Source organism: Nannospalax galili, unplaced genomic scaffold, assembly GCF_000622305.1.
Source record: "Nannospalax galili isolate Female #2095 unplaced genomic scaffold, S.galili_v1.0 scaffold54, whole genome shotgun sequence".
NCBI classification, from domain to species: Eukaryota; Metazoa; Chordata; class Mammalia; order Rodentia; family Spalacidae; genus Nannospalax; species Nannospalax galili.
In genome coordinates this window covers 12,837,977-12,858,603 of record NW_008341028.1, presented here as the reverse complement: position 1 = coordinate 12,858,603, position 20,627 = coordinate 12,837,977, and the positions used below count along the sequence as shown (strand labels likewise).

The 20,627-nt window shown below is 44.1% G+C and overlaps 1 protein-coding gene across 1 annotated transcript; it reads right to left on the bottom strand.

The window, feature by feature from the left end:
* Positions 1-883: 883 nt before the first annotated feature.
* On the bottom strand, positions 884-8,311 carry Tmem202 (transmembrane protein 202). Its single transcript, XM_008836441.2, has 5 exons — positions 8,234-8,311; positions 7,776-8,031; positions 2,211-2,360; positions 1,566-1,697; positions 884-1,115 (listed from the first exon to the last, which is right to left on the bottom strand). The coding sequence occupies exons 1-5, from the start codon at positions 8,309-8,311 to the stop codon at positions 919-921; spliced, it is 813 nt and encodes a 270-aa protein (XP_008834663.1). The 3' UTR covers positions 884-918.
* Positions 8,312-20,627: the final 12,316 nt, after the last annotated feature.

Genomic DNA, 20,627 nt, shown 5'->3' with positions numbered 1-20,627 from the left:
TCTTTATTTATTTATATTTATTTGTTTATTTATTTATTTATTTTTATTTATTTATTTTTTATTTATTTTTTTGGTCTTTTTGAGATGGTCTCCCTGTAGCCCCAGCTGTCCTTGAACTCACTATGTAGACCTTGAACTCAGAGAAATCCACCTGCCTCTGCCTCCGATTAAAGGAGTGCACCACCACGCCTGGCTTCATTTACTAATTTTTAATTTAACTTAATTTTTGAGACGGAGTCTCCCTGTAGTTCCCTCAGGCCTGGAACTCCCTACGTGGACCAGATTGGCCCTGATCTCACAGAAATCCACCTGCCTCTGCCTCCCTGGTGCTGGGATTAAAGGTGTGTGCCACCATGACCTGCTACTTTCTCTTTTTAAAACATATTTTGCTCTGGGTGTAGTATTGCATGCCTTTAGCCCCAGCATTCAGATTCAGGAGGCAGAAGCAGGCAGATCTCTGCAAATTCAAGGCCAGCCTGGTCTACACAGTGAGTCCCAGGATAGCTGGGACTATAGGGAAACTCCGTCTCAAAAAGACCAAAAAAAATTGTGTGTGTGCAAATGTATGTGTGTGCAGGCGCCAGAACAAGGTGTTATATATTCTCCATCGACTCACCTCCGCCCATTCCTTTGAGATGCTTGGTATGTGGTGCTGGAATCTGAATTCTGATCCTCATGATTGTGTAGCAAGTACTCTTAACTGCAGAGCCATCTTTCTAGCCTTTCAGTATCTTCTTTATGACTATCATACATATTTTGGTTGCAATATACACAAAGACACTTTGTTAGTTTTAATGATACCTCCTTCATTAATATGGATATAATATCAGGAAGGTTTCCTAGAATTTGCACAATCATTCCCAACTTCACTTCTCCCCCATTTTGAAGACAGCAGGATTCAACTTTTCTCCATCAGCATCACAGTCTTGTACTTGGTGGTCTCTTCCCACTCACACTTGGCGATTTCATCTCAGATTTCCCTGACCCTGCTTTAGCAGGCAGTACTTTTGGCACTGGATCAATCCCCAGCCTTGACTTCTCTTGTGGAATCACTCTGACACTTTGATTATGGGGATTAGACTTGGCAGTTAAATAGATGAGAAAAGAGATGATCCCTAAAGCAGGAAAAAGAGTTGAGGTGAGGTGAGGTTTAATGTTCTTAGTCATCCTTTAATATTCAGTTCAAAAGAACTCCCCCCACCCCCCAGTAAACCCTTCTCTCCCCTAGCAGTGTTAATTTACCATCCTGTGATTCTCTTGCATTAGAATATTGACTCCTGGGTTTAAAGAATGGTTCATTGTTTTCTGTGTGCTCTTGAGCAGTTACTTAACCTATCCATAGCTCGCTTTGTGAGAGAACAAGTTACTAATTCTAGGTTTTCAGATTGCCAAATCCACACTTTACCCATAGTACCATGCTGCCTCTTCAAGTATATCGTTCTGAATGGTGGGGGGGCTTTGCTGTTTCTATTTCTCCTAGATTCTCCCTCCCTTTGCAGGAGTGATTTCCCTCTCCCTTCTGGGACAGGGCAGGGAGGAGGGGTGTGAGGGTGGGGCTGACTCACCAGCGCAGGTGTTTAAGATGTCACTGAACCAGTTAAGATAATAGGTCCACAGGAATTGGGACTCCATGGCACTCATAGTATGCCAGTCAACTTGTGCCAGAAACAGGTTGAGGCAGAGGAGCAAGCAGATGGCTGGGATCAGAAGGAAAGATGTCACAATCTATCAGCTTCTGCCTTGATTGCTGCCTCCTGGGCTCCTCTTTTGCCTCCAGGGACCATATGGATGACAAGGATCAAAAGATAAAACTTGATGAGGGCTGGAGAGATGGCTCAGCCATTAAGAGCACTGGCTGCTCTTGCAGAGGACCCAGGCTCAAATCCCAGCACCCACATGGCGACTAGCAACTGATCGTCTGTAACTCCAGATCCAGACGCCCTCTTCTGACCTCCATGTACAATACACTCATACATATAAAATAAGAATAATAAAACATAAAAACTTGGGGATTAGTCAAGATGAGAGAAAGAAAGGGGCCTCTACCTGGGTATATGTCGGCTAAGGCATATTCTATGTAATAAGGTAAGGTAGCTGGTCACTTGGTACAATATTGAGGAGGAACAAGCAGATGAGTATGGATAGTCCCCAGAGAATCCCTCTACCTTGACTATTTTACCATGGTATTACCTTGCCAGTCTACTCTGTACCTGACATGAAGTTGAGCATGGATAGCTTCAGATCGAGGTCAGGGGTCACGCTTCCTTCTGTAAGGCGGCAAGAACTGAAGAGAAAGCCAAGGCCAGTCAGTATAGTGAGGACAGAGACAATGAAGGCGGCCCTGGAATACTGTAGATAATCTGCAAGTGAAGAGAAAGGCTTGGTGAGTACAGTGAGTAGTGTCTCAATGAAAATGGGTGAGTCAGGCACAGCGATTTCACTATGTGGTCCTGGCTAGTCTGGAACTTGCTATGTAGACCAGGTTGGCCTTGAGAGATCTGCCTGCCTCTGCCTCTCCAGTGCTGAGATGTCTAGCTGGCCGTGAATTCTTTGTCCTCTTGCCTCCAGCTGCCAAGTGCTAGGATTATAAGTATGCACTACCAGGCCTGGCATTTTTTCTTTCTATGTTGCCTAGGCTGGGTCCAAACTTGAAATCTTCCTCACTTAGCCTCCCAGATAGCTGTGACTGTCTACAGCACATTGGTTTTATTCTTTGTATCATTTTTCTACCTTCAGTACATATGTACATATGATAAGCAGCATACCATGTAAGTTGTTTTTTGTTTTGTTTTATTTTTAAGATTTGCAATGACATTTTTCCTCAGGTACTTGTTATAAATATCATTTGTGTATGTGTGTGGGTGTGGTGTGTTCATGTGTGTGTGCATGTGTACAGTGTGTTCATGCATGTGGAGGCCAGTGGTCAATGTTATGTGCTTTCTTCAATTACTCGCCACCTTGTTTTTTGAGACAGGGTCTCGCACTGAACCGACTCATTGAACTAGGCTGCCTGGCTAGTGAGCTCCCGGGATCCTCCCGTCTCTAAGCTCCCAGCACTGGGATTACAGCTGCTGCTTCCTGCCACTGCAACAGGCTTTTTTTTCTTCTTCTTATGTGGGGTTGGGGATCCAGACTCAGATCCTCATGTTTGCACAGCAAATACTTTACCAACGGAATCATCTTCCCAGCCCCATAAACATTCCTAATGCCTATAGAATAGTCTATCATATTCACTGCTTGTCTAATGGTTGGGCTTGGAGTTTGTTTCTCTTTGGCTTTTCTGATATGTCTGGCATTTCCAGGCCTTGTCAGTCTGTAACTGAAAAATGGAGCCACATTTACTTTAACTTTTTTTTTTTCGTCTTTTTGAGGCAGGGTCTCCCTGTAGCCCCAGCTGGCCTGGACCTCACTATGTAAACCAGGCAGGTCTTAAACTCACAGAGATCCACCTGCCTCTGCCTCCCAAGTGCTGGGACTACAGGCGTGTGCCACCACACCCGGCTACTTTAACTTCTATACTGTAATAATTTCAAGTCCAAGCTTACCAGAATATAGGAACTTAATACCCCTAGACCCTTCTTTTTCTAAGATCCCCCCAGGGTTTTATCACATACTTGTTCAAAGAAGTCTGCTAGAGTTCTTTTGCTTCAGTGCCCTTATCCAAGTGTCGATAAGTCCAAGTCCAGTTTCCAAGTAACCCATAAAAAAATAGTGTTTCAAGATTTTTCCAGTCTTAACCAGGTGTAATCCCAGAATTTAAAGGGAAGAGACAAGAAGATCAGGAATTCAAGGTCATCCTCAGCTATTTAGTGGTATGGAGGCCAGAGTAGGCTACTTGAGACCCTGCTGCAAAAAAACAAACCAAAGGGCTGGAGAGATGGCTCATTGGTTAAGAGCACTGGTTGCTCTTTCAATGGGGTTCAGTTTCTCACACCCACAGGGCAGCTAATGGCTGTCTGTAACTCTGTAACTCCAGTTCCAGGGGATCCTACTCTTCTGGCTCTGAGGGCATGCTGAGCCATCTTTCCAGGCTCATAACAATTTTTTAGATTAAAAAATAAATGTTAAGGGGCTGGAGAGATGGCTCATCAGTTAAGAACACTGGTTGTTCTTAAAGAAGACCTGGGTTTGAATCCCAGCACCCACATGGTAGCTAACTCCAGTTCCAGGGGATCCAACATGTAATGTGGGCATTACAAGACATGGGTGCACTTACCTACATGTAAACAATACACACATAAAATAAAAATAATAAATAAAAATATTAAAAAACTACCTCATAAATTTCATTTTATTCTCCAGAACCCACTTTTTATGCTAAAAATAATCACTTCCCTTGAGAGAAATCACAAGTTGGTCACAATAAAAATGAAATAATTTCCAAAGTCCAGATCATTGAGAATGAGCAGTCTATGTAACTTTCAGAAACATCAGCCCAAATGGAGCTGCACGAAGCGCTGTGACACAGGCACTTTTTGTAGCATTTAGCTCATGACATCCCAAGCGCCCTGGCAGTCCTTGCCTACTGACTCCTGACTACAGCTAACTGGACCAAGAAAGGGAACCTGGCGGCAGTTGGATCAATTTGATTATTATGCTTGGAAATGCAATTTCCTCTTTTGCTTGTGTGAGCTAAAAAGATGTAGCACTAATCCTGGATATCACTTTTTGGCACTCACATCCTAATAAACAGGAAAACCTGGACTGTGGAGATAAAGCAAAACATAAACAAAGATGAGTGACAAAGGGACATTAGAGAGCCTGAGCCACTGGATGGCTTAATTTTCTTTGTCTGAGATCCCAGTCTTGAATCCTTCCTTGCATGCTCTGCGCACTTCCCACCCTTGGGAGTCTATAACATTCTTCTGTAGCTTCAAAAAAGTTCCTTTAAGCTTATGCTAGCTCACATGATTCTGATATCTGTATCTATGTGTGTGTAATATATGTGAGCCAGCAAGATAGCTCAGTGGGTAAAGGCACTTGCCACCAAGCCTCACAACCTGAGTTCGATCCCTGGCAACCACGTGGTAGAAGGCAAGAACTGACTCCAGCAAGATCTCTGTGCTGTGGCATGCTCACACCCATACACATACGTTCTTTCTAGAATTAGACAAAAACAAGAAGAACCATATAAAAATTTTGTAATATATATACGGGTTAGGCTTTGCAATGTAGCCCAAGGTACTCACAAAGTCACAGTCCTCCTGCCTCAGTTTCCCAAGGAATGGAATTTCGGGCTTGTACCACCATGCCCAAGAGAGCTTTTTATTTCTAAAACTGAGTCTCATAGCCCGATAAAAATATATTTTTTAAAAAAAGAACCATTGCCTGGTGTGGTGGCTCACGCCTTTAATTCCATCACTTGGGAGGCAGAGGCAGGCAGATCTCTGTGAGTTCAAGGCCAGCCTCTTCTACATAGTGAGTTTCAGGACAGCTGGGGCTACAGGGAGACCCTGTCTCAAAAAACCAAAAAAAGAAAAAAGAAAAAAAAGAACCATTACCATAGGAAGCTTCTAGCCACAACTGGTTTCTGCCCTGTTTCCTATGCCAGAAGTTAAAAACAAAGTGTGGGGAGTCTTTGGGGATCTGAGATTCATTCCCAGAACCCTATCCTAGGACCACTACCATAAACTGGGTAGTTTGGAGCAAGTTGCTTTTTCTTTTTTAAGAATTTTTTTTAAACCAGCTTCTCATCTATATAACAGAGAGAACAAATACTATGTGATTGCTGGAGGACTCTTTAAGGTGGGGTCCTAGGATCGAACTCAGGTCCTTAGGCTTGCACAGTAAGTGTTTTACCCACTGAACCATCTCATCAACCCATATTGGAGGATTCTTTTTTTAATATTTATTATTTTTATTTTATGTGCATGCATGTATTGCCTGCATGTAGGTAAGTGCACCAATGTCGTGCAATGCCTGTGGAGGTCAGAAGAGGCTGTGGGATCCCCTGGAACTGGAGTTACAGAGAGTCGTTATCTGCCATATGGGTGCTGGGATTCAAGCCCAGGTCTTCTGCAAGAACAACCAGTGTTCTTAACTGCTGAGCCATCTCTCCAGCAACTGAAGATTTATTTTTATTTTGTGGGAAAGTCAGGTATGGGCACGAGAGTGCAATACCTGAAGAGGCCAGAAGAGGGTGGCGTTGGATCCCCTGGAGCTGGAGTTACAAACAGCTGTGAACTGCCTGGCATGGTTCCTGGGAACCAAACTCAGAGGGTCCTCTGGAAGAAGAGCAAGTGCTTTTAGTCACTGAGCCATCTCTCCAGCCCACTGATTCAACTTTTTGTTTTGTGTTTGTTTTGTTTTGTGTTCGGTTTGGTTTGGTTTGGTTGTTTTGTTTTGGAGACTGAGTCTTCCTATGTAACTCTGGCCTGGAACTTGCTATATAGACCAGGCTGGCCTTGAAACTCACATAGAGATCCACCTGTCTCTGCCTCCCAAGTGCTGAGATTAAAGGCATGTACCACCATACTGGGCTTCAATTTCTGTTTTTAATTTTTGTTTTTTGATAGGGTCTCCCTAGTCCCAGCCACCTGGAATTCACTATGTGGACCAGCTTGGCCTGTATCTTGCAGAGATCCACCTGCCTCTGCCTCTGGAGGCCTGGGCTTAAAGGTGCATACCACCATACCCGGTGGTTGATTCAACTTTTTCAAGCAAGATTTTGTGTATATGTGTGTGGTGCTGAAAAATGATCCCAGGGCCTTGTATATGCTAGGCAAATACTTTACCAGTAAGCTATGCCCCAGCTTTGATTTCAGGGTTTTTTTTTGTTTTGTTTTGTTTTGTTTTTTGGTCTTTTTGAGACAGGGTCTCCCTGTAGCTCCAGCTGTCCTGGAACTCACTATGTAGACCAGGCTGGCCTCAAACTCACAGAGATCCACCTGCCTCTGCCTCCCAAGGGCTGGGAGTAAAGGTGTGTGCCACCACGCCCAGCCTGACTTCAGGTTTTTGAGGGCAGCAAGCCTACCTATCAAAGTTTCAAATCTCTTAGTATCTCAGGTACAAGAGGTTTGTATCTTCCAATAAGAAACCTTGGTCTAGAAAGAGGAGGCTCTAGATAAAAAGGACACCCAAGTGTTAATCATGTGTGTCATCTATACCCAAGCATGATTGGAGCTTGCACAATAACATCTTATAAATGTTAAAAGAACTTTGTCTAAAGAGTCAGCTCATTATCTGGGATGGAATCAACCTGGGATGGGAAAGAGGAAGGGTCACTGAGAAAACCAGTGGAAAAGGTGGCTACATTCACACCTTGGCTGAAACGGAGTTGGAGAGGTGACGACCAGAAGATCTTGAAGGAGGTGTCCTGTTCTCCATTGCTGTGACAAAACACTCTGACCAATACCAACTTGGGGAGGAAAGGGTTTATTCATCTTAAATATCCCGGGTCACAGTTCATCCAGGAGCCCAAGGTAGGAACTCAGGGCAGGGAGCTGGAGCACAGGCCATGGAGGAACGCTGCTTACTGGCTTGCTCCCCTGGCCCCTGCTCAGCCTGCTTTCTTATGCAACACAGGCCCACCTGCCCAGGGGTGGTACCACCCACAGTGGGCTGCGCCCTCCCACATCGCTCAACAATCAAGAAGGTGCCCCATGGATATGGCCATAGGCCAGTCCAATGGAGGCAATTCCCCAATTGAGGCTCCTTCAACCCAGGTGTGTCAAGTTGACACTAAAGCTATCCAGCACAGGAGGAAAGGCCAAAGCACAATGTGGTAGAAAGTTCTAGAACTGTGGGGCCTATGGCATTTACCTTATGGCACTCACAGGGTGGCTTGGGAGTGTGGCTCCAGCACAGCTCATGGTTGCATAAGGTCCAGAGTCCTGCATAGAGCTCAAGGCCATTGTTGGTCACCAGGAACTGCACCCAGCTCAGTGGAGACGTGCAGATCAGCAGCAGGAGGCTAAAGCCACAGAGGCTGCCACAGAACATTCGCGTATAGGTGTATGTCTGATCCACATACTGCTGCAGCCTCTGGGGTGGCATCGAGGCATTCGGATGTTTGTTGGTAGGGAGAGTAGGCTACAAGGATGAGGAAAATATTGCCTACCCAAGAAGCTAATCCTGCATCCCCAAGCTCTCCTATTCTTCTCTGCCTCAAATATCTTCATGTGAGTTTGATGTGTATGGATATCTCGTTTAATAGTCAAAAGTTCTAAGGTGATCTGTTCTCTGTCTAGCTCTGTCCTTAAATAAGTCTCTTCCTCCCCTCTGGCCTCCTTACCCTTTGGTATTTCCGGTCCCCTTTTATTTTGGGGACCTCGGGACTGTAGAAGGTCATGGTTTGTTCCTTCCTCTCCATCTTGGCAGCCAGTTCATTTTCTAACTGCCACGGAATTTGTCTCAGCACCCCCTCATTCATGCCGGAAGAATACATGGCACAGGTCCCAACTCTCTTTCATCCTTGTCACATCAGGAAGAAATCACTCTGTGTGTGTGTGTGTGTGTGTGTGTGTGTGTGTGTGTGTGTGTGTGTATGGGATGTTCCTTCTCCAACTTTGTTGAAAAAATCCACACATATATCGTCATGGTGTGTTAGGCTTCATGCTGTCCCAGGAAAAGAAGATAAAGATACAGTTCTATCAGAGTAAACTTAAAGTTTACTCAGGGTTGGGGAGATGGCTTAGCAGTTAACACTGGCTGGTCTTGCAGAGGACCTAGGTTCAATTCACAGTGCCCACATGGTGGCTAACAACCATCTGTCACTCCAGTTCCAAGGGATCCAATCTTCTACCATCCACAGGCATTGCATAACGTGAATGTACTTACATACACACAGGCAAAACACTCATGCACATCACATATAAAAGTTTAAGATGTAGGTACAGTGAGCCACATTCCATCTCATAGAACCTAGATATTTATTGGTATTCCTGAGGTGGGGTTGTCCCAGAGGTGCAGACAGACTCCCTGTCAGGGAGTCCACATGGTCATGGTCTCATTCCAGCCCTGTCACTCTCTGGATATATTTGACATTCATAGAATGATTTCAAATAAAAAATTGCTTGGACCCAATCATGGTGATATATGCTTGTAATCTTAGCATGCAGGAGGCTGAGGTGTGAGGACTGAGAAAGTGAGACAAGCTTGGGCTACATAACAAGATCCTGTCTCAAAACTACCACCACCACTACAACAAAATGCATTGGCATGTACTATGCTATGTACAGCAAGGGCATATTTATCAATCTTACAAAAAATGAACACCCACCATGTACCAGGATGGTGCTCAGTGCTGGAAATATCACCATGAACAAGAATCTGTGCTTCCCATTCCTTCACCTGAAGTGAGAAACACAGACTACATATTTTCTAAGATCAAATCTATCTCTTAGTATTTATAATTGTCACAAATGTGCCCAAAACCGCTACTACTTTTGTGGGCAAGGAGAGTTTATCTCTCGCCTTAGTTCAAGCAGACATACAATAGGGGAGCAAATAAAGTTTTCAAACATATATTGCAAATAGAATCTATTATTTATTATTATTATTTAGATTTTTTTTGGTCTTTTTGAGACAGGGTCTCCCTATAGCCCCAGCTGGCCTGGAACTCGAAATGTAGACCAGGCTGGCCTTGAATGCATAGATATCTGCCTGCTTCTGCCTCAAGAGTGCTGGGATTAAAGGTGTGTGCCACCATGCATGGCTTATTTTGATTTTTTTGAGACAGGGTCTCACTGTGTAGTCCTGACTGGCCTGGAACTCTCCATGTAGACCAGGCAAGCCTCCATCTCACAGAGATCCACCTGCCTCTACCTCCTTAGTGCTGGGATTAAAGTTGTGTGCCACCATGCCCATAAGCATTTATTATTTTGAGTTCAGAAGACTACTGCTTTTCCTTCAGTCTTTTTGAGAGACTGATTCTTTCTTTGCAGAGGTTTGATATTTATTCAGGATAGTATATGGTCAAGAACAATGGTCTGAAGACAAACCGTTCAATTCTGACCAGCTGCCTAATGTGGCTCCAGCTCTGCCAGGTTCCTGAGAGAGAAAGAGAGAGTAAGAGAGACAGAGAGAGAGGGAGGGAGGGAGAGAGAGAGATGCTAAGGACAGGAATAGCTGGAGCCTCGCCCAGATCTCAAATGCATACTATGTACTGTGGTGCTCTGGAGGCACAGATCTTTTTACCTCCAGGCCCTTTTGTTCCTGATACCCTGCCTCCTCTGTCCAGTTCTCCCTGTGGGGGAAGGAAGTACCAGAGCATCGTCTGTGCCACCCCCGTGAGAGACAAGTCCCAAGCGGGAGAATCAATCCGGACATTAATTTAAAAAAAAAAAAAACGAACAGAACTGGGGGGTCTGGAGAGATGGCTCAGCAGTTAAGAGCACTGGCTGTTCTTACAGAGGACGTAGGTTCGAATCCCAGCACCCATGTGGCGACTAACAACATCCATAACTCCAGTTCCAGTGCATCTGACACCCTCTTCTGTCCTTGGGCATTGCATGACATGGGTACTCTTAACACACATGCAGGTATAACACTCAAACATAAAAATGCATTTAAAAATAAACACAGAATTGCCACTCCCACCCCCTCCCCCCCAAAAAGGAGGCTAGGGCAATAGCTCAGTCAGTGAAGTGCCTGCCGTGCGAGCGTGAGGGCCTGAGTGTGGATCCCCAGCACTCACACCGAAAAGCCTCATGTGCCACTCATATCTGAAACCCAGCACTGGGGAAGTGGAGACAAGTGGACTGCTGAGCTCGTTGGCCAGCCAGTCTAGCTGAATCAGTGACCTCCAGATTCAGTGACAGATTCTGTCTCAAAAAAAAAAAAAACAAAACCAAGATGAGTGTGTGTATGGTGGCACATGCTTTTAATCCTATCACTCAGGAAGCAGAGGCAGGTGGATCTCTGTGAGTTCAAGGCCAGCCTGGTCTACATAGTGAGTTTCAGGACAGCTGGGGCTACAGAGAGACCCTGTCTCAAAAAGACCGAAAAAAAAAAACAAAACATTTTAATTATGCTCTTAACACACATGCACAAACAGCCAACCTGAAGCATCAGTGAAATGTACTATTTGGAAACCTTTAATTACTGAATTTATAGTATAGTTATTAATTTTGTGTGTGTGCATGTATATATGTGTGTGGGTGCACATGACACAGCACATGTGTGGCGGTCAGAGGAGTTGGTTCTCTCCTTCCAACATGTGGATCCCAGGAACTGAACTAAGGAAACAGTCAGGCGTGGTACCAAGTGCCTTTACCTGCTGAGCTATCTCACTGGCCCAGGAAATTTGTATCACAGTACTGTGTCACTCATTTTCTGAACCCAAATGACAGTGAATGGCCACAGGACAGAAAAGTCACATGGATCTGTGCTCCAGGTTTTGGAGGCCGGGGCTAGACTGTTTGTCAAGGAAGAACAAGGACACAGGCAGAGGAGAATGAGAGAAAGGCCAAGGCTGAATGATAAAGCTTCCAGAATCAGCAGGAGAGTCCAGTGAGCAGCGATGTCAGGGCTAAATGATTTCCTACAAAGGAAAGTCAATCCTTGTGTTTCTGTTTCATCATCTACTTTGTCAGGAAGGGTGAGACAGTCTCTATAGTTGAGCCTAGTGTCCAAACCACAGGAAATACTAACAATGCTTTCTTCACAGTATTAATGTGCTAAAAGGAAATGTAATTCCCAAAACAAAAGAACAAAAACCTCAAGCCATCTCACAGGTGAAGAGTCAGGTACGGTGGTGCACGTCTATAATACCAGCACTCAGGAGGCTGAACCAGAAGAGTGCAAGCTTCAGGTCGGCTTCTGCTACATAGTAAGACCCTCTCATTCTAAGTGAGTAAATGAATGAAAGAGAAAAGGGGCTGGAAAGATGGATAAGCAGTTAGGAGCCACTGCTGCTCTTCCAGAGAACTGGAGTTTAGATTTTGGTTCTCAGCACCCACATTGAGTGGCTGACTATCACCTGTAACTCCAGATCCAGGAGACACCCTCTTTTAGCCTCTGGGGGCACCTGCATGTATGTGCTCACACACGCACACACACACACACACACACACACACACACCACAATAAAATAAAACAAAATAAAATAAGGGCTGGAGAGATGGCACCAGCACCCACATGGCTCCTAGCACCCACATGGTGGCTAACAAGCATCTGTAACTACACACAGACACAAACCTACACACAAGTAAAAATAAATCTTTAGCCGGGCATGGTGGGACACGCCTTTAATCCCAGCACTCGGGAGGCAGAGACAGGCAGATCTCTGTGAGTTCAAGGCCAGCCTGATCTACATAGTGAGTTCCAGGACAGCTGGGGCTACAGGGAGACCCTGTCTCAAAAAGACCAAAAAAATAAAAAAAAGAATGAAAAGAAAATGAAATAAATTTGTATAGGTAGTGTGTGTGCTGAATAGTTTCATTTGTTGACATGACGTACCTGGGAAGACAGAACCTCACTTGAGGAATTTCCTCTATGAGATTGTCTTGTGACCATGTCTGTGAGGCATTTTCTTTATTAAGTGATGTGGGAGGGCCCAGCCCACTGTGGTAGTGCCATCCCTGGGCAGGTGGGCTTGGATTGTATAAGAAACAGGATGAGCACAGGTCAGAGGAGCAAGCCTAAGCAGCATTCCTCTTTTCTTCCATTACTCCTTGGTTTCTGTTTCAGTTCTTGCCTCCAGGTTCCTTGAGTTCCTGTCTTGGTTTCCTTTCAGGATGGACTATAAGCTGTAAGGGGAAATAAACCCTTTCTTCCCCAAAGGTGCTTTTGGTCAGTGTTTTATCACAGCAATAGAAAGTAACTAAGATATGGGCTGGAGAGGTGGCTCAGCAGTTAAGAGCACTGGCTGCTCTTGCAGAGGCCCTGGGTTCAGTTCCCAGCACCCACATGGTGGCTGTTCCATGCAGAACTCTGGTTCCAGGGAATCCAACTCCCTCTTCTGACCTCTGGACTTTGCACAACACAGGTATACTTATATACATGTGGGCAATACACTCATATACATAAGTTTAAAACAATAAAACTTAAAAAAAAAACTAACTAGGACAGGCCAGGTGTGGTGGTACATGCCTTTAATCCCAGCACTTGGGAGGCAGAGGCAGGTGATATCTGTGAGTTGGAGGCCAGCACAGTCTACATAGCAAGCTCCAGGCCAGTGCTACAGGGAGACACTGTCTCAGAAAAAAAAAAACAAAACACACACACACACAACCCCCCCCTCACAAAAACCAAAGACAGTAACCAGGACATGTGACACATATTTATAAAATAAAAATGATGTAAAGGATCTATAGGGAACGCCCCACCCCTCGCATGCTATGCTTAGCCACCTAATACTCCTCTCCAGAAACAATCAGTATTATATCACCAGTTTCATATAAAAGCTCTGAGTCATTCCATGAAAGACAGAGATGGGCACACCAGATTTCCCTCCTTCCAACAGCATTTTCTTCTTAGCAAAGCCCAGCTGACACTGAGTGCTTTCTTACTGTTATTGTTAGGTTTCCATGGCCAGCACTGTGTCCTTGCAGTGCCTATTCAATGTATGGAAGCTGAGAACATCACCCCATGTGGTCTGATGATGCCAGCAAGTCTCCAAGGTTGATCTTACATCACTTATTTTATTTTTAATTTTTCTTTTAAATGGAGGTTTTTATTTACCTTTGGTCCACAGTGGGTATTTCAGAGTGTTGCATGGTCCAGGCCATCTGTATATCTGTAAGGCTCTCAATCTAGTACAATATAAGAAAATAAAGGTTCAAATTTTATTATGAAGTTTAACTGCTAGAGCACATGATTTTTTTTAATAAAATGGAACTTCAAAGTCTGGAGGCATTTTATAATCTTTAAAAAAAAATATTCTTTTTAAAAGTTTTTTTTTTTTTTTTATGTGTATGAGTGTATTGCCTGCATGTGCACCTGTGTTTTGCAGCACCCACAGAGGTCACAAGAGGGCATCAGATCCCCTGGAACTGGACTTATAAATGGCTGTTAGCTGTCATGTGGGTGCTGGGACTCAAACCTGAGTCTTCTGCAAGAATAGCTAGTGCTCTTAATCACTGAGCCACCTCTCTAGCCCCCATTTTATATATCTTTTAATACATCATCATATAGGTGAAAGAAACTAGAGATTTTTAAAAGTTATTTTTTGAGCCAGGAGTGGTAGCACAGACCTTTAGTCCCAGCACTTGGAAGGCAGAGGCAGGTGGATCTATGTGAGATTGAGGCCATCCTGGTCATCTGGGGCTACACTGAGACCCTGCCTCAAAATAAAACAAGGAGTTATTTTTATTTTTATTTTATGTGTATGAGTGTATTTCCTGCATGTGCACCCATGTCATTCAGTGCCTGCAAGGAGATTAGAAAAAGGCATTGGACCCCTGGAACTGGAGTTATGGTTGTCAGCCACCATGTGGGTGCTGGGAATCAAACCTGGATCCTCTCCAAGGGCAGCCAGTGCTCTTAACCTCTGAGCCATCTCCCCAGCCCCACAAGGAGTTACTTTTTAACTTTTAATTATGTATCTGTTTGGGGCAATTTGCATGTGAATGCAGGCTCCCATGGACACCAGAGGCATTCGATTCCTCTGGCACTGAATTTATAGGCAGTTGTAAGCCCCTTGATGTGGGTGCTAGGAATTAAACTCAGGTCCTCTGCAAGAGCAGTAAGCACAGTTAACCACTGCGCCATCTCTCTAGCCCCCGAAGTATGACTTTTAAGAGATTTAATATGTGAATTCATAGGAATAATAAATAGTACACACTGGCTTATTTAATCAGGTCTTTTAATTTGCTTTACCACTAACTCTGTACTTTGTTATCTATTTACAATCCATCATTTTACCGAATGCCCCTTTTTCTTCATAAGCGCTTCTAACCAACTTCTAACTAAGCTAAAAATGTAATCACTGGACTAGTGCAGATTGGTAGAATATAGACAAGTAGAGATGTTTGGCCCTTGATATTTACAGGAAACAACTGAGCCAGGCCACAGCAGCATTGCACAATTCCCATGGCTATTACTGGCAGGAAAATCAAATCAAATAGGGTTCTACAAGCCAGTCCTGCTGAGTCATGGCACTAATTATCTACATGCTGTCATCAGACAGCAGGGGTAGCAAAGGTCTAATCAGTCAGGGAGATGGCCAAGCAGTTCTAGCTGTGCTCTGTTAAAACACACATGGAGTTATTTCAGGAGCGACTGGCTGAGATCAGTCTCAGAAACATTTCTTCTGATATATCAGAAGTCATCTCAGAAGATGAGATAATTCTCCTGTTAAATAGGATGCCACACACTGGCAACTAGTATATTGTCTTTTGAGGATCTGTCTGAAAAGCCAATGATAAATAACCAATAACTCAAACAAGTTAATTGGTCTTATTTCTCTGCCTAGAAAAAGAATGTTTTCAAACATGGACAAACCAGAGTTCCCTTTGTGTGCCTCAGCATAGTCTTTGTGTGTCCCTGAGAGGCAGTGCCTGATTATTCCAAACCTACAGGACCCAGTGCCAGGCCAAACCTCCAAGCTGAGTCCTGAAAGAATCTAAGCATGCCAGGGGGAAGGGGGGTACTGGGTAAGGGTTAGAGAGATAGCTCAGTAGTTAAGAGCACTAGCAGCTCTTGCAGAGGACCCAGGTTTGGTTCCTAGCACACATATGGTGGCTTACTTCAATTTCAGGGGATCTGACACCCTCTTCTGGCCTCTGTGAGCATTGCATGACATGGGTAAATATACACATGCAAGCAAAACACTCATACACATAAAATCAAAATACATTTTTAAAAAGTTAAAACACTCTGGGGCCGGAGAGATGGTTCAGCGGTTAAGAGCACTGACTGCTCTTGCAGAGGACCCGGGTTGGATTCCCAGCACCCACATGGCGACTACAAACCATCCTTAACTCCAGTTCCAGGGGAATCCAAAGCCCTCTTCGAACCTCCGCAGGCATTGCACGACATGGGTGCACTCACATACATGCAGGCAATACACTCATACACATAAAAAATATATATATATATATATAATAAAATATTTAAAAAAAATTTAAGACTCTAAGCATCATCTTGGGATTCCTGCAAAAGAGGACACTATTCCTATTAAGTCTTTTGACTGTCAAAAGTGTAAAATTCTTGGCTAGGGAGACAGCTCAGTGGTGAAGCACTCAAGTGTGAGGACTAGAGTTCCAATCACCAGAACCCATGTAAATGCCAGTGGGCGTGGTGGTCCACCTGTAATTCCAGTCTCAGAAGGTGAAGACAAAGGATCCCCAGAGCAAGCTGGCTAGCAAGACCAGTGAGCTTTGGATTTGACTGAGAGACCCTGCCTCAATGAATAAGGTGGAAGAACAACTGAATAGGGACTCAACCTCGGACCTCCATATGCACTTGGACCCATGTGTAAACACATCTACGCATATGTGCCTACACATAGGCAAATAACACATTTTATACATACACACACACATGCACACAAGGGGAGGGCGTTTATTAATAGCATCCAGGCATGGTGGAACAGGCTTGTTTCCCCAGTACTTGGGAGACTGAGTTGTTTACCAACATTCTATATGAAAAAGAAAATCAAAAAATAAAGTGTTAATTTATTAGGGGCATGTGGACCTATGTGAGCTGGAGGCCAGCCTGGTCTACATAGAGAATTCCAAGCCAGTCAGAGCTACACAGGGAGATCCTGTCTCAAAAAGGGGGGGGGGGCTGGAAAGATGGCTCAGTGCTCAGTGCTTAAGAAGATCTGGGTTCAATTCCCAGCAGGTTTGGTTCAACAGTACCCACATGATGGCTAGCACCCATCCTTACTCCAGTTTCAGGGGATCCAACACCCTCTTCTGACCTCTGTGGGCATTGTAGGACATAGGTGCACTTATACACATTCAGGCAATACACTCATGCACATAAAATAAAACAATAAATAAAATATTAAAAAACAAGACAACAACAACAAAACTATACTACTGGTATGTGAAGACAGGTAAGACATACCTGTGTGATCCCAGATGCTTGTCTGTGGAAGAAGCTGCAGTTTTGGAACACAGTCTATGGAACGGTAGCAAAGAGATTAGATCTTACCTAAGAGATAAGAGTCCTGATTTGCACTGATCTTTGGAGCATAGAAGTATCTCTATCGGTTCAGGCAGAGGAGTGGAGGCCCTGGGGCTGAGAGGACCATCATCTATTTTGGTCTTTTGTTGTTGTTTGATTTTGTTTTTGAGACAGGGTCTCCCAGTAGTCCCAGCTCACCTGAACTCACTATGTAGACCAGGCTGACTTTGAACTCACAGTGATAATGCCTGCCTCTGCCTCCCAAGTGCTGGGATTAAAGGCATGTGCCACCATGCTGGGAAACCATCACATATTCTGGACAATACTCAAAAAGTCACAAGAGAACAAAGGTTACAAGGGCATTGAAGCACCATAAGCAAAGAAAATGAACCAGGTGTTCAGAGGGGCAGAAGAGACATGAACAGGAATGGAAGTAACTAATCTTTGATTTCTGCTTTCTGAGAGATTTGTTTTCTTTTATGGGTTGCCCTATATAACCCTTCAGTAGACTAGCATTTTCCAGAAATAACATGAAATTCTATTTCTTTACTTGATTATAACAGTGGTTTTCATTCTGATAGCCACTGAAAGTTCAGGCGCATGGTGGCAAATGCCTACAATCCTACATACTCAAGAGACAGAGGCAGGAGGATCACAAATATGACCACTTGGGTTACACAGTGAGTCCTCAAACCAAAAATGTTCTATGCAGAAAGATGACCAGGAAAATGATCAGATGTACAATCTAGAGAAACAAAACTCTGATAATAGTATAGAAGTTAAAATGAGAACTAATGCTGGCTCAGTTGGTAGAGTGCTAGTTTAACACACATGAAGCCTTGGGTTTGATCCTCAGTACCACATAAACTGGGTGTGATGATGCACACTTATGGTCCTGAACACTCAAGTGGTAGAGGAAGCAAGGATCAGAAGTTCAAGGTCATCCTTGCCTACACAGTGACTTTGAGGCCAGCCTGGGCTACATGATTTCTTGTCTTAAGATGAGACATTGCAAAGGTGCTCTCTTGCCTCTGTCCTCAGTTCATCTCTGACCTCACTGTCTTCTAGCCACCACCTCTCCTCTGCTGTCCTTTGGTCACTTAAAAACTTCTTGCTCATCTCTCCTTTGCCTATTTCTCCTCAACTGTTTCACACATTTTCATGATTTCAAATGTCACCTCTGGGCAGATGACTCACCAAAATCCCGTGTCTTCCTAGCCTTGCTTCTGCTGGACATCTCAATCCTGTCTCCCAAATCCTCACAAGTCAGCATGTCTCAGAGCTGAGCATCCATCCCTCCAAAGCTCTCTTTTTTGTGTTCAGCCAATGCAGTCTTAGGAGTCATCCAGCCACGCTGACACAGCCTCAGACCATTCTCTCTCCTTTTCCTTCTCTCCGTTCCCCACTCCAGTCAGACAGTTGCTGAGATTCGCCTTTCTATCTCTGAACTGTTATTGCATTTCCCCCATATTCTTCCTTTCCAAGTACCACTCCTTTGACACAGATCTGTTGAAAGTTTACACAGGGTTCTGAGTTTTGTTTTGTTTAGTCTCAAGACAGAGTCTCATGTAATCCAAACTGGCCCTGAATTCAATAGGTTGTCAAGAACACCCTTAAACTTCTGATCTTTCTGCTTCTACCTCCTGAGTGCTGGGATTACAGGTGTCTGCCACTCCACCAGGTTTAGGGATTGAACTCTATGCATGCTAAGCAAGTACTCTACCACCTGAGCTACATTTTCAACCCCTTTCTAGATTCTTGACCATTTTAAAATGTATATAAAAATTATACAATAAAGAAAGTCTAGCTGTAGTTTAGGATTCAAAGACATGAGACAGGCAATTATTGCAAAGGGGCATGTGTCTAGACTTAGGACGACTGCTAAGAATTAGGCAGTAGAAGCTGGAGAGATGGCTCAGCAGTTAAGAGCACTGATTGCTCTTGCAGAGAATCTGGGTTTGGTTCCCAGCACCCACATGATGGGTAATACCTGTCTGTAACTCCAGCTCCAGAGTATCTGATGCCCTCTTCTTGTCTCCACAGTCTTTGTATACACAGAGCACATTTATATACATACAGGCAAAATGTTCATACACATAAATCAAAATGAAATTTTAAAAAATTAGGCATGAGGGGCTGGAGAGATGGCTCAGCAATTAAGAGCAGTGGTTGTTCTTGCAGAGGTCCCAGGTTCAATTCCCTGCACCCACACGGCAGCTAATAACCGTCTATAACTCCAATTCCAGGGGAATCGGATTCCCTCTTCTGACCTTCATGGGCATTGCACAATGGTTGCACTTACATATGTGCAGGCAATACACTCATACACATAAAATAAAAATTAGTAAAATTAAAAAAAATTAGAAATGAGCTGGGCATAGTGGTGAATGCCTTTAATCCTAGCACTCAGGAGGCAGAGGTAGATGGATCTCTGTGAGATCAAGGCCAGCCTGGTCTACATAGTGAGCTCCAGGACAGCTGGGGCTACAGGGAGATGCTGTCTCAAAAACAAAAAAAACAAAAGAAAGGCAGGGGCTGGAATAAGGGCTCAGCAGTTAAGAGCAGTGGCTGCTCTTGCAGAGGACTCAAGTTTGGTTCCCATCAACCACATGGCAGGCTAAGAACCATCTGAAACTCCAGTTTCAGGGAATCCAATGCCCTCTTCTGGACTCTGTGGGCACTGCATGACATGGGTGCACTTACATACATGCAGGCAAAACACTCATACACATAAAAAGTAAGTAAAATTAGTAAGTGGGCAAGGGAGGAGGTAGCTCACAATATGCTTACCTAGCATATATGAGGCCCTGGGTTTAATTTTTATACCACACACATGCAAAACAAATAGAACTGGGAGAGTAAACCTAGTCTAGCTGGATAGTGTGGGAGAAAAGAAGTCATTAATCCCAAGGGAGTTTGGGTCTCTGCTTTCTGAGTCCCGTAGCATATGGGGTGATCAGGTAGTGTGTAAAGCTCTTCTAAGGCCTAGAGCCCAGAGCATAATCTTCTGTACTTGGCATGCTCTGTTCATCCATCTTTCATTTAAGAAGAGAAAAATCGGGGCTGGAGAGATGGCTCAGTGGTTAAGAGCACTGACTGCTCTTGAAGAGGACCCACGTTCAATTCCCAGCACCCACATGAAATCCCACTCCATAGACAGGACAACAAAAATCAACTCATGGGTTTGGAGAGATGGTTCAGTGGTTAAGAGCACTGGCTGTTCTTGCAGAGGATCTGGGTTCAGTTCCCAGCACGAATATGATAGCCAAAAGCCTTCTATAACTCCTGTTCAAGAGGATCCAACACTTTCTTCTGGCCTTCACTGGCATTGCATACGCAAGCTCACTTATGTGCATATAAATAAATAAATAAATAAATAAATAAATAAATAAATAAATAAATTTTTAAAAAGAAGGAAAAATCCTAGGGAATCTTAGCTCTGCTCTTGTCCATTCTCAGTTAAAGAAAACTGACTGACTTCTCATGGGCTCAGAAGTAAAATTCCAAGCCAGATATAGATGCACATAGCTGTAATTCCAACACTTAGAAGACTCAGTCAGGAGGACTGCCTCCAGTTTGAATCCAACCTAGACTACATAGTGAGTGCCAAG

What these genes read in the sequence shown, in the direction of transcription:
- Tmem202 (XM_008836441.2), bottom strand. Translation starts at nt 8,311, where the DNA reads ATGGAGAGGAAGGAACAAACCATGACCTTCTACAGTCCCGAGGTCCCC. An exon ending in CATGCTCAACTTCATGTCAG is followed by an intron (nt 1,698 to 2,210) that starts GTACAGAGTAGA and finishes TTCTGATCCCAG; the next exon opens with CCATCTGCTTGCTCCTCTGC. An exon ending in CATCTTAAACACCTGCGCTG is followed by an intron (nt 1,116 to 1,565) that starts GTGAGTCAGCCC and finishes TTCCTGCTTTAG; the next exon opens with GGATCATCTCTTTTCTCATC.